The 16,386-nt window shown below is 45.8% G+C and overlaps 1 protein-coding gene and 1 long non-coding RNA gene across 5 annotated transcripts in view; both read left to right on the forward strand.

Moving 5' to 3' along the window:
• Positions 1–219: 219 nt before the first annotated feature.
• LOC142564088 (uncharacterized) lies at positions 220–2,078 on the forward strand. Of its 2 annotated transcripts, none has more exons than XR_012824480.1 (3): positions 220–767; positions 872–1,841; positions 1,945–2,078. It is a non-coding gene; the product is annotated as an uncharacterized LOC142564088 (long non-coding RNA). The 2 variants fall into 2 exon arrangements; XR_012824481.1 differs by having other exon boundaries at positions 872–1,615.
• Positions 2,079–9,267: 7,189 nt separating this feature from the next.
• The window catches only part of LOC142564089 (chymotrypsin-1-like), a 69,015-nt gene continuing 61,896 nt past the window's right edge, over positions 9,268–16,386 (forward strand). For 2 of the 3 annotated variants that reach the window (XM_075674928.1, XM_075674929.1), the window contains exons 1-2: positions 9,547–9,867; positions 16,300–16,327. In XM_075674928.1, the coding sequence (XP_075531043.1) occupies positions 9,766–9,867; positions 16,300–16,327 (130 nt within the window). In that variant the 5' untranslated portion in view covers positions 9,547–9,765. Of the gene's footprint in view, positions 9,455–9,546; positions 9,868–16,299; positions 16,328–16,386 lie in introns of those variants that run through there. The other variant, XM_075674930.1, reaches the window with a different exon arrangement.

The following is a 16,386-nucleotide window of genomic DNA, read 5'->3' on the forward strand; positions in this document are numbered from 1 at the left end:
AGTATGGAGAACCGGTGTAATCCCTGCTGTATGGAAATCGTCCGCGGTAATACCAGAGTCCCTCAGTACTTTTACGGTCCATGAAGCTTCGCCATCACGCTATGGGAGGGCTTTGTGCGCTGCCAGTGGTGGCCGCAGTGCGGCGCTGCGTGTAGCGGAGGGGCGTCTCGGAGGCGAGAACGAAGGCGGCAGCTGCTGTTAGTGCGAAGTAGCGTGGCATGTGAGCGGACAGTTTTCGGCTTCTCCGTGTGATGTGTCTCATGAAAATGTGCCCTGGGTGTGCCTGAAAATCAGGTCAGGATGCCGCGTACCCGTTGCCTACCTGGATACCGCTCCTGGTACAGGGTACATGCAGACAAAGTGTCGATGCTCGGCTTGCGCAGTGACAGCGACCGGCGTGAAAAATGGAAGAGCGCCATACCACGCCGAGAAACTTCTGGCTTCAGTTTCGACTCTCCGCATGTGCGTGTCTGTGAAAAGCACTTCGATGTGAGTGACGTTGTGCGTGCGGATCAATGGGTAGTTGATGGCGTGGTTGTGACGTCGCAGCGCGATGTGCAAAAACTTTCGCCGGATGCCGTGCCGAGGATTTCTGAAGGCCTCCCTGCGTATTTGTCAAATCCGAAAAAAGTGCGGAACTCCCTCGCCTCGACGGCCTAAGGCTACCAAGCGTCGCCGGGAACCGTCAGCTGACCTGGAGAGCTCCGGCGCTGCAGCGACGATGCGCTCGAGTTTGACGGGCGCAGATGCAACGGAGATTGGCGCAGGTAATGAAAGTAGACATGCGTGTGCCTTGTTGCCTGCTTGCTGATTGCATGTTCGGCGCACGGGATATCTATGAGTGAAATTTTTTGTTTTTTCTTTTTCATAGGCATTGGGTGAACAGAAGCGTACGTGTAGACGCTGCCTGTCAAACGGAGGCAGCTGTATGCGGCTTAAAAAATTGAAGGCACATATCCGTTCCTTGGAGCAACGACTTCAGCGCTGTCAACTGAAGCTCGCCAGGGTGACAGCTCAAGAGGCGAAACACCGAAAAAGTGAACAAAATTTGCACAACCTGTCAAAGCGTGAAAAGTTAATTCATGATGAGCGTTTAATGAGAGTGAACGTGAAGCCGCCAAGTGCAGTGCGGTAAGCTTTATATAGATAGGCACACCGCTCAACGTTTTATTTATTGAGATTTGCACATTTTTCCTGCTTCGCTACGAAAAAGAAATCTTTGCCAACAGGTACAAGAAGGAATGTCTTCATGACTGTATGCTGCTGAAGATAAAATGGGCATCAGTGTACACATTTCTTTATGAACATGGGTTTCTTCCCCTGCCACATTCTCGCACGTTGTACACTTTTTTGAAGACTCTAAAAGCAGAGTTTGGATTTGACAAGAATGTGTTTCATATCTTGAGGTAAAAGCTCCAAGGTCTGCCTGAAAGGGAACGTCGAGGTGTGCTTTTATTAATTAAGGTTTAAAGCGGTGACTAATTTGTATTTCCTGACACTTCACTCTGTATATTTTCTTCTCTTTCAGGAGTTCTGATGTTTGATAAATTGAGCGTGAGGAAGAGTGTCCACCAACTAGAAAGTGACGTGAGGCTTCTGGATAAAGTTGATTTTGGTGAATACACCAGGGAATCTGATCACTTCAAGGATGGCGATCACGTTTTGGTGTTTCTGTTTCGGCCATTCCTGGGCGGTTGGTCACAGACCGTAGGAGTGTTCTGTGCGTCTGGTGCTGCTCCAGGCACAGTCCTTGCAAAACTCTTATTAGGGTGTATTGTTCACCGTTGTAACGCTGGAGTGGTTATAGATGCAGTCACTTGCGACAATTCCGCATCCAATAGGTCAGCTTTGAGCTCACCAGGTAAATGTTTTACTGTAGCACACGCATTAGTGGTATTAAATTTGTGAATTGTACATCATAGATAACGTGGCAATTTTCTTTAGGTGTCAGTGGAGAAATCAATGGACTGCAGGCCTCTTTTCATCATCCATGTGATCCGGGGAGAATCATTTATGCTGTGATTGATCCGCCACAGACATTTAAGTGCATACGGAACAATGTGGTGAAAGTTGGAAAATTTTTGGTAAGTTCTTATTGGCATGGAAAAAGGGGTCATGGTTTGATGATGCATTTACGTTCTTTTTTTTAACAGCTGCCTGGTGACAAAAAAGTCTGTCATTTTTACTACGCGGCCTTGCTGGTATATGAGGAGCAACAGTCTGGGCTACGTGCTCTCCCGAAACTCACAAAAGCTCATATATTTCCAAATGCATTTCAGAAAATGAGCGTGAAGCTTGCAGTGCAGGTATATTTACGTGCCGGTTACTGGATGCTTTCATTTGTGGTTAATGAGCCTTATAGTATATTTCTTAGTTTTCAGTTATTGAGTGAAAGTGTAGCTTCAGCCATGGAATTCTACAGTAAAAAAGAGAACTGCAGGAAGCTTCATGGATGCACCGACACTGCTGATTTCACAAGGCGCATGAACAAATTATTTGACTGCCTGAACACTAAACGCACCGAGTAGGTTCTATTCAAAGAAACTGAACATATTGCAGTGAGTAATATAGTCAGTGTGTTTTGGTAATAGGCTACATTTAGAAAAACTTTTGTGCATTATAAAAAAAACAATTTGTTATCATACTCTGAAAGACAACATTGCATGGCTCGATGCTTGGTCTGCTTATGCCAAATCTTTGCCAAAACATCGACAAATTTTCTTCCTCAGCAAGCCAACTTGTGCTGCTCTCAGAACAACATTGCATAGCACCGTGTCCCTTATAGAACGTCTCCTCACTGCTGACTTCCGTTACGTTCTCGTTGGAAATATCGGACAAGACCCCTCAGAGGTAAGCCAGAAAGGTCTGGCTGTCAGAAAACGTATGTCCTATTTACATCGCGTGTTGTGCTTGCTGCCACATTCTTGTAGTTATTACATATATAATGCTTATAAAGTGTCATGTGATGAATGAATACATGTTTATGTCCTCTTTTTTTAGCGATTTTTTGGCATAGACATGTGGCCGGAGATGGAGGTCAAGCAACTGTCCAGCCGCTCTTGTTTATCTACCGTATGCTACGTGTCAACAACTTGGTACTGCCTCCGTGAAGAGCATCAGTCGAAGGTGAAGCACCAAAGTTCCTCCTCAAGTTGCAAGATACTGACTGCAAGAGAGCACCTTCTACAACTCAAGTAACTTGCACATTTTTGTTTCGTGACAAGCTTATATGCAATTTTTCATTGCATATGAGTAACAGTATTGCAAGTTTTGTATTTTTCAGGTCGACACTCTGGCTGTGCTCTTCGATGATATTCATTTAGAGCCTGTTGACTGCATGGAAGGCAACAGTGGCACAATGCAGCCTATGTCACCCAAGGAGCGTATTCTAGATAATCTTGCTGGCTACGTGGTCAAAAAGTTTGCAACGATGGCTTGCTCGTTGTGTGTCCAAACCTTAAAAAAGTTCAACTCGGAAGCCAAATGATTTGACATCAATAAGATCAAAAGGCTATCTACAAGTGTCCTCAGACCACTTGCTTGGCCTTTTAAAAATAGTAGAAGGCGATGTGGAGGAGTTCACAGTAGGCAAAATTGCGTGCACTAATCTCATACAATAATATTATTGAAAGCATATTGCATGACAATAGAATTCCCTCGGCTAGCGTGGGCTGTCCATCTCATTTTGTGGCAACCACTGCAGAAGTTTTTCATTTCTTTCTGAGATGCCAGCTGCATTTCATCACAAGAGAAAAAAACAAAAAGTCGAGGAAATCATCGCGCTGGTCTTTTCCGGCAAGTGGAGGGAAAAAGTTGAGTTAAACATGGTTAAATGGTTCCTAGTTATGTAGCTCTGTCACGCCTCTGCAAAATAAAAAGATTTGTGGGATTTCTTGCTTTAAAAATTGTTGTCCTGTTCTCATGTATAAAACTATTGTTCTCATTTTCTTCACCTTTGACGTTGGAAACGGTTCTGACTTAGTTTACCTTAATAATTATAGTCTCGGCCATGAAGAAGAATTACTTGATTGTGTTGATAAATTATCAATACCAGTTGCAATAAAAACCAGAATAAAAGAATGAAAACTACAGGATACTTTATAAGTAACCCTAGGGGCAGATGCGGAATGAAGGCGCCGGCATTAAAAAAAGCAACAATAAAGCAAGAGATTCATATGAAACAGCACTTGGTCTTAATTGCTTATTCCGGAATTTGAATCACTGCTTTATTCATATTGATTGCAGTTACGAAGAAAATACATTGAATAAAATGGAAAACAAATTTTTACAAGTAAGCTTCTGTGTAGAAAATTGCGGACAGGCGTGGTCGCGAGCTGTAACCATTGCACTTTTGGGAGGCCTTAAGGCCGGTCTGAGTCTTAAAAGGGCCGTGGAACGGCTGCTGAAATTTGCACTAAATGCTTTAGAAAAAAAGAAACGTTTTATCAGCATTGTATATTGCATAGTATAATTAACACGCTATTATTGCCATTGAAATTCTCGTTCTAAAGACAGATTTAATACTAAGTCCCTTTAATCATCGTTTGCCCAGATTTCCTTCAAGTAGTGGGAGCCCTGCCACCAGGCATATACCTGTCTCCACGCGAGCAGGCGTAGCCAGGGGCGCCTGCGCCCATTGCCGGTGCGTGTATGCGCACTGCACCTCGTGCGTGTCGGATGAAAGTGCGTGTCGGAGGAGTAACTACTGAATACCGAAATGTGAAGTGCGGTGTTCCACAGGGCAGCGTATTATCGTCGCTTTTGTTTAACACCGTCCTCGCCGCGCTTCCAAGTGGTTTGCCTCGGGGCACTGAATTCCCTGTGGGCATAGCTGTCTACGCGGATGACATTGCTTTGTGGATAGCGGCCCATCGCACCTCGGTCCGCAGTTTCGTGCAAGCTTGCAAAGAGCTCTAAACGCTACTTCGGAGTACTCGGGTGAAGTTGGCCTGCTCATATCACCTGCTAAGTCGGCTGCAATGGCATATCACCCTAATCAACGAGCTCGCCGAACAATGAGCCGAATGTATCTTGAAGAAACGCCTATAAACTGGGTGTGACAACACCGTTATTTGGGGTTAATTGTGAATAATCGCATCTCTTGGCGTCCTGCCGTTAAATCTGTACGACGCAAATCGCACTCCCTCCTCAAGTATGTGGCCGCCTTGCCTGCTAGATGTGGTGGCTGCGACCAAGCAACGGCTCTTTAGGTGTACCAATCATGTGTAATCTCAGGCATGATGCACGCATTACAAGTTTTGAATACCACGTAGTTTGATGGCCCAACTGGAGCGAGGTCATCGCATTGCCCTTCGGCTAATGCTTGGGCACCTCGTGAGGCGCAATCTATTGCATTATCATTGGTAAAAGTTGGATTAAACGTACCACCTAGTTTTACCACATACCACATACCACCTGACTTAGTTGAACTCAGCGCTGGTCCTGTTTCCTCTCTTGTCCGTGTTTTTTGGCGCTGTTTTAAATATGAATATTGCATTACTCACTGAAGCACATAAGTTACCCCTGAGGCTGCAAGCAGACCAGAGAGCTCTGTATCATATTGAGCGTCTGCACCGCGCATCGAATGGTCAATCGCTCCTTGATCGTCTCATGCACCGCCCGTTATCTAGAATGTGAAAAATGGTGGCATTATTTATGAATATCGTTACCATTGCTGAACATGCTGCTTCAAATACGTTTCCGCCTCCAAAAGATATCACGAAACACGTATTCCCTCCCCATTTACCTCACAATCCCTGACATGCACAAAAAGTCTGATATGCCTGTTTCAGCAATATTTCAATTGGCTCAGTCTCACATGTTCGAAAAGTTTCCTGATTATCTTCAAGTATTCACAGATGCATCTGTACACAATGACGGTCAAGGCGCCTCTGCAGCTTTTTTCTGCCCTTCAACTCAAGTACGGCGTATTTTCAAATACCTCAACCAACTTCGCCAACAACTGCGGAGCTATCAGTGATTAATGTTGACTGAAATACGTGCAAGAGGAGTTAACTACATCGTAGGTTGCCATCTTTACGGACTCCCGTGCTGCCCTTAGCAGGTTACAACGCAGGGAGATTGATTGTCGACTTGTGCGCAGCATTACTGACTCTGCGAGCAAAATTAGATCACGTGGGGTATCTCTCGTTGCTCAATGGAAACCTTTACACGTAGGAATCGCTGGAAATAAAGAGGCTGATCGGCTCGCTTCAACTTGCGCTCAACACAACTGTGACTGCCCAGAAATGTTGTGCAAGCTTGATGACGCTCGTCTGCTGATTCACCGTCACCTACTCAAGTAGCATCCAGAACAGCGCGTCGCAAATGGAACGTTCCCGCCCCGTGTTCGCGGTCGAGCCTCCCCTCGTCGCGCTAGAACACAACTACTCAAGCTGGGGGTTGGTTGCGTGAACGTGCACGAACGTTTATACAGACAAGGACGTGTGGCAAGTCCATTGTGTAGGTCTTCTAGCTGCTGCGAGACACTCCAGCACCTTGTATTTGAGTGTCCCGCTTTCAGTGCGCAGCGCATGTGTCTAGTGAGAAACTATCATCTTCTTGGCCTGCGGTGTGCGACAATCGAAGTATGTTTATACCCCAGTGGTCGTGCGTCTAAACGTGATCAGGCCCATCGCGCCCTACTTACCTTTCTAGAGTTAACTTAGGTTCTCGCCTGTAGCGTCAACATTCAACATTCTGTAGTAGCGTGAGCTTTAGTGACCGGCCCTACTGTGTGTGATCTGTACTGTGTTCTACTTTTGTCTTTAGGCTTGTCCTGTTGTTCATCCTTTCCTCTTTCTTCCCTGCTTCCTATCTTCCATTTCTGTGTTGCTGTCACCTCCCTTCAGAAGAGTAAGCAGGCGTTGAGCCCCTTCCGGTGGCAGTTGCCAGCCTGCTCCTCGCTTTCCCTTTCCTGTTAACTGTACATGTGTGTTCAAAAAAATAATTCCGAATTTCGACAACATCTTGTTAAAGATTTGACGTTTTAAATCAACATTATCTTTCCTATAGATTTGCTAGAATTTAATGTTCCCTCTGAAATGCAACATTGTGACTCTAGAGCCACCCTGGAGCATATCCTATGGGAATGTACGGCTATAATACACAACAACGGTGATGTAGCCTCAAACAGCGATAGCCTCCGCGAACGCTGGGAGTCTGCGTTGCTCAGCTCGAACCTGTAGCGTCAACCCTGGGCCATGAAGCGAACCGAGGAAACCTCCAAGGGCCAACAACCCTTGGCCGAAACCTAGGCGGGGTTCTAGCCCACCTCACCAAATCGCAGGAGACTCAATAAAGTTATTTAAATGAATGAATGAAATGCAACACATTTCACTCGAATTGCCTCATAGAATTATTTCTTCGTCTTACACGTATTAGAATATGGAAATTCGGAGTTGGACTGAAACTAGAGCTTCCCCTTAAGACGACTGTGACTATTCGGGGAGAAGCCTGTTTCTTTACTTGCTGGACACGTCTCGGCGTCTATGTCACAGAGAGCTTTCCATTGGTCGTTCAACCATAGGCGTAAGCAGCAATGGCGTTGATGGAGGATTCTGACCTGAGAAACACGCCGGCCTCAAACGTATACGAAACAGTGGTAGTCAGCCACTAAAACGCTGTCTAATGCGGCGAATTTTCTGGCATGGGAATTTATACGGGCTAAGTTCGAACAGCAAATTTTTTTAATCGAACCGAATGCGAATACACGCAGGAAACGACCGCCGAATACCGGATCGAACATTTTTCTGATTCCTAAACAAAGTGATAGGTTGCGTGGACTCCACCTGGTAAAAAAAATAAAAAAATAAGGACGCCTTTTCTACACTTTTTGATAAGTGCACGTAATATCGTCTACACCTGCATGTACTTCCGGCCAATTGAGTACTTTGTGAATAAGAAACAACTGATTCTCTTATCTGATGCACCAAGACAACGACAGTATACTTGCGTATGAATGTACTAAAAGCAAAATGTTCTTATGGAATGACTGGGATGTATTGAACGGAAGTTAGGGGCTGCGTGCGTTTGCTCAGGAAACGACGCATCTACGCAACCATCGATGATTATCATGCCGCAGAATTATTCGAAACAATCCTGCCTTGCATAGAGCGGCCTTTCTCCCTCAAGGCTCCCGAAGGTGTCATCTCTAATGATCGAAGAAGCGAATATTCGTCAAAGTCGAATACTTAGTTTTTGTATCGGTAACGAATCGAATAGCGAAGATTATTGGATTGGTATTTGATATTTTGAATACTTGCATCATCTTAGGGCTCACCTTGTAGCACTGCGGCATTGTAAGGGCATACCACATTTGATAAATACGAATAATACGCACAACATTGGCTCTCGCAATAGCGGACATGGTATAGCGATTCCACCCGTTCAATCTCAGGCTCAGTTTGCCGGTACGGTGCAATGTCCCAGTAATTTTTGATCAAAGCTCGTAAATTCTCAGTCGGAATCCTGATAGAGTCCCTGTAAGCGAAGGTGCACAAGGCTACAAGCGGTCGCCATGGCATACACCGAGACACTTTGCCCTGTTTACAACACTAACACTTACTGCACAGAACTTTTATCACACTTCACACCGTTTGCGTGGCTCTCTCGTAATCGACAGAATTAACATGTTTCAATATTGTGTGCATCAACTAGTAGCTCCACCCTCAAGTCCCGTATGTTGGCACTTTTTTATCGCATTCAAGCTGAACCATTCGATAAACCGAGAACAAATGCGCCGATAAAGGAGCTCCGCAGTGGTCTGGAAAAAAAGGTCAAAGAAACAAATGGAATCAGAGCCCTTCCAATTTGATGTTGCTAGAGCATCTAAATCACTTTCAATGAAATCTTCGGACTGTTTGGGTTGTTGTCCCGGCGTTTTCATAATATACGCACGTATTCTTAGAATTTTGCAGACGTGCGTGCCTTGAAAGAAGCTTCCGGAGTACGTCGTATATCTTGCTACGACTGGCGTGCCACTACGCTGAAGTCGTCCCTGTGACTTACGGGCGCGCTTAGAAAAGAAAGGTGCTGCAGTTATTTGTGAGATCAATTTTTAGCAGTTAGCCTTGGAAGTGTTTTTTTTTATTGCTTTGGGATTAGCAACAAAACTCACGCACAGCTAGTACATTTCAAAATGATGCCTTTTGCACAAAACTTCGCACATATGATGGGACACATCGCCGGAGTTCCATTGTCAACGCGCACAATAGGATCGATTGAGAGGCGCGCACACAAAGGCGCCACACGTTTCAAACGCCAAACGGCATTCTCCGCCACCGCCCGGGACCCGATGCTCAAGACGTGCACAATGTGTCACGCCAGGAACGTCCGCCGGCTAATAGCACGTTCGTTCAGCAGCACGACAAACTGAGAATATCGTTAACGAGCAGTTCCACTTAAGCGTGAAGTGCGACTGCAGCTGCCTGACACGCAGGATCCAGAAGGGCAGGTAAAGTTTTTCTTTCTTTTTTTGCTTAAGACGTACGTCCGCGTAACTGAATGGAAAGCTTTAGAAATAAAGGCGCGCGATCGAGGAAGATTCATGGCGGCAAGTTCATTGTGCGAAACTTTCTAGCTTGATACATTTATCAGGCATTGGCAGTCTGCTTTGTACGTCTGCATTTTAGGTTGGCCTTACTGGTTTATAGGCTGTAGTGACGACCGATAGGAAGGATTGAAAACTGCATGCTCTGCCGATGTGTCGTCCTCTTGGGACGCATCCAGATTTCGTGATCTCCACAAGAGGGAAACGTGGAAAGCATGGCTTCCTTACGTAGCGACTACGTACCATGGTATACGCAACTTTATCTCACAAAGGTTGCTCTCGTGATTTTTGTCATGGCGCTTCCGGCAACTGCTAACGTAAGTTTTTACTCGTACATACTTGACTACAATAATGTATGCTTAACGTAGATTGCACGCACCATGATGACCAATCGGCGATGGTGCCGGGTAGTCAATGACTGAACTGTTTTGTAGTTTCCGGAACTAGGCGTTATTTGAAAGAAACGTTGTCATTTAGGTGATCTTGTGTTTGATAACCGGCATGATAACCGGATTCATATGTCGGTGCGTTGCTTTTCCTACGCAGGGACGGTTAGTTTTTTGGAAGACATGGCATCCAGCATTATCGATCACGCAGCTCTTAAATTGTTTGTTTATTTTAGAATGGAAGAGCTCTCAGTATAGCTTAGAAATTGAAATCTGCGCGCTTCAACATTTACGGTTGTTTTTAGCTTGGTCCGCTAAAGCTTGTAGCCGAGATTATAGCACTATATATTATGAATACCTTTATATTGGAATTCATATGTCGTACTTCCTACCGGAAAGAATAACGCAGCTGTAATGGTTACATATAAAAAGGATAATAAAATGACATAGCCAACAATTACCCCTTCGTGTTTTACCTGCAATATGGAATAGATTCAATATCACTGCTATTGAGAATCGAAGGCTTAAAAAATATGATTTGTGCACGCAATCTGTCTCAACATACCGGAAGATTCGAAGCATTAGCTCAACTGTTCGAAAAATTGACAATCCTAGAAAACCTTAAACACCAGGAATATAAGTCGGATGTTTAAGATATCGTAAATCTGCTTTTTTCAAATTGACATTAAAACATTTGATTTCATGTTCTCGGAATTCATACATCGTGTTCTTACTTCATAAGTCGCCGACAACAAGCCAATTTTGTAGAGTTTATCCATCTGAAATGCAACTAATCCCAAGTGGTTTTCCACCAGGCCGCTTATCAGGGCCATTTATGAAATTATAAGAACCCTGTGCAAATTATGAAATGAAGTACCATTGTACATTACAGGGAGTATACATGTTGCACGCAGACCTTGCCGGACTAAATATCAGTGCCTGTTTAGCACATGAGCTTGTCGTCAGTAATCTTTGGATATATGAATTTATCCTTACGGGTGTACGTGAGCAAAACCTGCAATTTTGAAAAAAAAAGTTGAGTTTTGTGAACTCCTGGTATCTCCGAATCTGTCACTGTTGGCACAGGCGCGCAACACTCCTTGTTGCGTGTACAGTGAAAATTTACTTTGAATGTGAAGCAGTTATCGACGAATTTAAAGCTATAATAAACATTTCGAGGAGGGGAAAGCTGGTTTATCCGAAGTGACCTCAAGGAACATTTTTATTTTCCCCCTGTGTCAGAACGCGCACGATAAGAAATCCATTGACGATCAAGGGAGGGGGGTGGGCTAAAATCGAATGATTCGTTGCTTAACTGCAAGAACTAGCATCTAGAAATGTCACATTTACTTGCAGGCTGTTTTATCTGAGTGGATACTTAGTTGTTTTATCTGAAAGTATACTGAGTTGTTGATGCTGCCAATCGTGATGATAGTTTTTCTTCATTTAAAAGGTATTGACAGTTGGCATAGCAATTGCAGAAAAGAACCTTTCACGACTCTTACTAATGGGAACATGCCAGCGTCATAAATGGCAAACCGCGCGACTCGTAACCGGATAATCAGCCCTGTTCACAGTCGCTGGGATCACGATGTTAGAACGTGTCACCCTACAATGCGCTATAAGAGGGGCATACAGTCTGAATTTTGTGGCAACCTTGAAAATAAATTTCTTAGTGAATTACGGTGTCTGATAGATTTATGTGCAATAAATAGAAAATGCTGGCAACTATTCAAGCACCGGATTTTCCACAAAAATGCTTCTATGGTTGAAGCGTCATAAGGGAGATGGTATGACCGCGGTGCGGTAATGGGGCACCTCATGAATATGCGTGTGAACAGCCTATATATAAAGAACACAAGCAAAACGGCATGCTTTGGAGTTTCTGCTGTCAGAAAGAAGCCAACAGCCTCAGAAAAATGTGCAGGTTGGACGCCTGCTTCTTTGTTTTTTAACCATGAGAACGGGAGGCTTAAGATGTGGTCGCTGGACGCTGATGCCTGACGTTGTTTGCTGCATAGTGCTGACGCACTCTTGCGGCTTTGCACTTCTTTGCTTCATCTGAGAGCTGCGCAAAGCACGTTTCAGGAATGCAGGCTAATTCACAGTCCCAGGCAAGTTCGCTGTACTAAAAGGATTCCTGAGGCGAGCAGTGCGAAAATGAGAATAAATACAACAGCAGAAGGAAGTCAAACCCAGCGCTGTTCATCTCAAGACTAGGATACCATCTCGCGCAGCTAACCATCCTGCTAAAAGGATGTTTACCAGGCTTAAACATGGTGCGTGCATCCTCTCGAAGCTCAGCTTTGCTGCACCTAGTTAGAACAGTTTATAAGAACATGTCGCCCTTTCTTTGGTAAGTGGGCCGCGTTTCACGGATGGTCACTCTTCTGCTATATTCGAGGCCAGGTGACTTCGATTATGGAACCTAATTACAACGTCATCGCTGTTTTTTACCCAGTGATCAAACGATGCTTGCAAGCACTACTTAGAAGCTTGGACTATATTTTATCGGTACTCTGGCGTTTTCGGGCCGTTTTCAGTGGGAGTAGCATTCTTGGAATTGTCATACCAGTTTTTTTTTCCACCTATCGAGCTATCCCACCAAAAGTTGAGGTTCGATCTCTGAGATAGTGCAGCCTCAAAATATGGGTCGATCGCAGACTACTCCGTAAAACCTCGTCATGTAATGTCGCCCCACATATATTTTTAAAGCGCACCGATCTGTCAAGGAAATGCTGAATTATACTTGACGGATTTTTCGATTTACTTTATTTTCTTTGATTGAGCCATTGGTATGCGCCGCTGGTGGTTTGCCCCTGTTTTAGCCAATGATTGAAGATGGCCGGGGGTTATGTTACGCTTTGACACAGGAGGTGCATAATTCCGAAATGTTGCTTGATACGTGTCGCACTTTACTGTGCATACCCTTAGCATTACACCGTACCCTCAACAACCAGCATACATCGTTTTCGTTATTGTGACGTCGCTGCGTATGTATCCGTCTCAGACTGTGCATCCACCTGACTTGGCGCTTGAATTTCGACATAGCTTGTGAACGATGCAATCCGTAAACATAAAAATTAAACGACAAAATAGTTGTGACCTTCGTGGTGAATAAACAAACATTCTATAATGTTACGCGTTGGATATTTTGAAAGTAAACAAAATTGTACGCATCGTCATTAGTTGAGAAGCACTGGATTAAGCCCATTAATTAATCACTAGACAAGAATAATGCAGATACAACGCACCCACTAGAAGGTATGTGAAGCAAAGCGGTTAATTGCACATATACTTGGTCAGCAGGCAAGGACTATTTAAGCCAGTTCGCTGGTACTTTTCTTCGGCATACATGACCTCCCGCTGGCCAAAAATGCTGGAGGCACGACCGCCGAGGCATATCGCGGCAAAGCCAACCCAGAGCTAGATCGGGACTTCTCAACCGAAGAGATACGCACGGCGCTTCAGAACCTAAACAGCACGTCAGCGCCGGGGCCGGACGGCGTAACTAAAAAGGCACTTAGAAACCTCGACGAAACCTCAATCGAAACCCTCACAGAGGAAATCAACAAAATCTGGAGGAACGGAGCACTACCCGAAGACTGGAAAACGGCCCTCATCGTGCTCATCCGAAAGCTTGGCAAGGCGCCCAACATCAATAACCTCAGACCTATCTCGCTGACGTCTTGCGTCGGCAAGGTAGCCGAGCACACAGTCCTAAACAGGCTTTCGAGGCATCTCGAAGAAAAAGATATCTACCCCGCAGCAATGATCGGCTTTCGACCCGGGCTATCCAGTCAAGATGCCATGAAGCTCCTCAAGCATGAGATCATTGACGCAGACACGAGAGACGCGAGAGTAATCCTAGAGTTAGACCTCGAAAAGGCATTCGATAACTTATCACATGACTACATACTCGACACGATCTCCAACCTCGACCTCGGCACGAGACTCTCCGCTTATACAACATCGTTCCTGAGCGACAGAACGGCCAGCCTCCGTCTAGGGCAAATCAAGTCCCAGAAATACAAACTCGGCGGCAAGGGCACACCGCAAGGTTCTGTCATCTCTCCGACGCTTTTTAACCTTGCGCTTGCCGGCCTAGGCAAGAAACTGGATCAAATCGAGAACGTCAAATACACGGTATACGCAGATGACGTAACGCTTTGGGTCCCCGGAGGTAGCCTGGGATAAATTGAAAGCGCTCTGCAGCAAGCGATCGATGCGATCGAGGAATACCTCGCTCCCACCGGCATGCGATGTTCGCCTGCGAAATCGGAGCTCCTCGTCTACAAACCATCGAGAAGCGGTCCCAAGCCAAAGAACGAAATCAGAGACACACTCTCCATTACTCTCAGAACAAAAGACGGAGGAACCATTCCACACGTCAGCAAAATCAGAGTCCTTGGGATGCTCATTGAGAGCAACGGCTCTAACGCCGCGACAGTGGAGAAGATCGTGACATGGTCGAATAATGCCTTGAATCTCATACGACGCGTAGCAAACAGACAACATGGCCTTAAGGAAGAAAATCTCCTCAAGCTAACACACGCCTTTGCGCTATGCCACTTCACCTACGAGGCGGCCATGCAAAGATGGAAGGTAGCGGAGAAGGACAAACTCAATGTACAACTGAGGAAACTAATCAAACTAGCGCTGGGAATCCCTAAGAACACCGAGACAGAGCTCCTGCTGCAATTGGGGGTGCAAAATACACTTGAAGAAATCGCCGAAGCTCAAGAACGGGCCCAATGGACAAGACTCTCTGGAACAAAACCAGGTAGAGGTATCCTAGCCAAACTAGGTCATGACACCACAGTAATGGAGAATCTATATCAAAGCGTTCCGACGGACACACGCAACTCCTACACGGTTCGCCCACTCCCGCTGAACATGAACCCCGCGCACCATCAACCCAGAAGGCTGGCACGCGGATCGTTCATCCTGCGCGAAATACGTGATAAGAATATCTTAGCCTGTTTCGTAGACGCGGCACAGTACCCGACCAGGAAGGCCTTCGTTGCCACCACGATCAATGAGCAAGGTCAAGTGAGAAACGCTCTCACAGTCAAGACCCACAAGTCCGAGATAGATGAACAGGTCGCCATCGCACTCGCGCTCACAGACCCGACCACCACCCACGTCTACAGCGATTCACGCTCGGCCGTCAAAGCCTTTCAGAAAGGAGCAATTGCAAGCCAAGCTCTACAAATAATCAATAGATCCGCACCGCTGCAGCATCACACCACCTGCTGGTTCCCGGCACACCTCAGAGATTTCGAGGACGCCCCTCGCAATCTCAATGAGATGGCTCACAGGAGCGCGCGAGACCTAACCCTGCACGGCGCCACCTATTCTGGTCGTGACCATCCCAGCGAGAATCGGGACCCTCCCTCCACATATGACGAGATAACCTAGCACTATTATCTAGACCGCAGAATATACAGCACACCTCACAATAAGCTCGCCAGGCCTCAAGCCCTCACGTTCATCATGCTTCAAACAAACACGTACCCCACGCAGAACAGACTACATCACTATATGACAGACCTATACAAAACATCATATTGCGAAAATTGCCATAGCACACTAGACGTACATCACTTGCTCTGGCCGTGTGGTCGGACCCACGGAAACAAGAATCAAGACTCCGCCAGGCTACAAGAAGCATTACGCAGCACGGACCTCGCGGAGCAGCTCTGGGCCGTCCAGCGAGGCCACGATGCGGCCAGGGAGTTACAATTCCCGGTCCCAACGTGGGAGTAGCCCGCTCTATGGGGCCTTGCGTCCCGTAGCTCACAGGACCTTTCATTAAAGTTATTCAATCCAGTCCAATGTAACCTTTGCGTGTATGTATGTCCACAAATATATCTACCGAGATAGTCACTGATGCAACACCCAGCAGCCCAACCAACACCACCTAGATAGCACAAGGCCTCTTCCCTCCGATCGATGTCATCGTGTTACCTGGCCCCACTGCCATAGAATCTAATTGGATGCTCCCGAGTAGGCAACTGTGATTTTGACGTCACCGCTTTTATCATGCCAGCCTTCTCAATGGGAATTTCGGGCCAGGTAGCGTGACCTCATGGATCGGAGTAAACATGCCTTGTGCTATCTAGGTGGTGTTGGCCCAACCCGGTAAACCAGGCAAAGAAAGCTTCGCTTTATTGAGAAGCCATTGAATACAATCTCCCGTTCCTGTAACAGGTCCAGTGCTTTAGGCATTCCTGTGAGCCAAAATTATATGCCCAGTTTTAAGGTCGGGGTTCGTTTTTTTTCCTAGAACATAGGTTCCACGTTGAAGCTAATTATTTAGAATGCTGCTATTAAATGGGACCGTTATTTCTCTCTCCGCAGGAAATGGCCACTAATTTGAACCAAGCCGGTGAGTGAGACCTTTATTCTTTAATAGTGATCTCACAACGTGATCGAAATAGGCGGTTT

Source organism: Dermacentor variabilis, chromosome 11 (genome assembly GCF_050947875.1).
Source record: "Dermacentor variabilis isolate Ectoservices chromosome 11, ASM5094787v1, whole genome shotgun sequence".
Lineage (NCBI taxonomy): Eukaryota > Metazoa > Arthropoda > Arachnida > Ixodida > Ixodidae > Dermacentor > Dermacentor variabilis.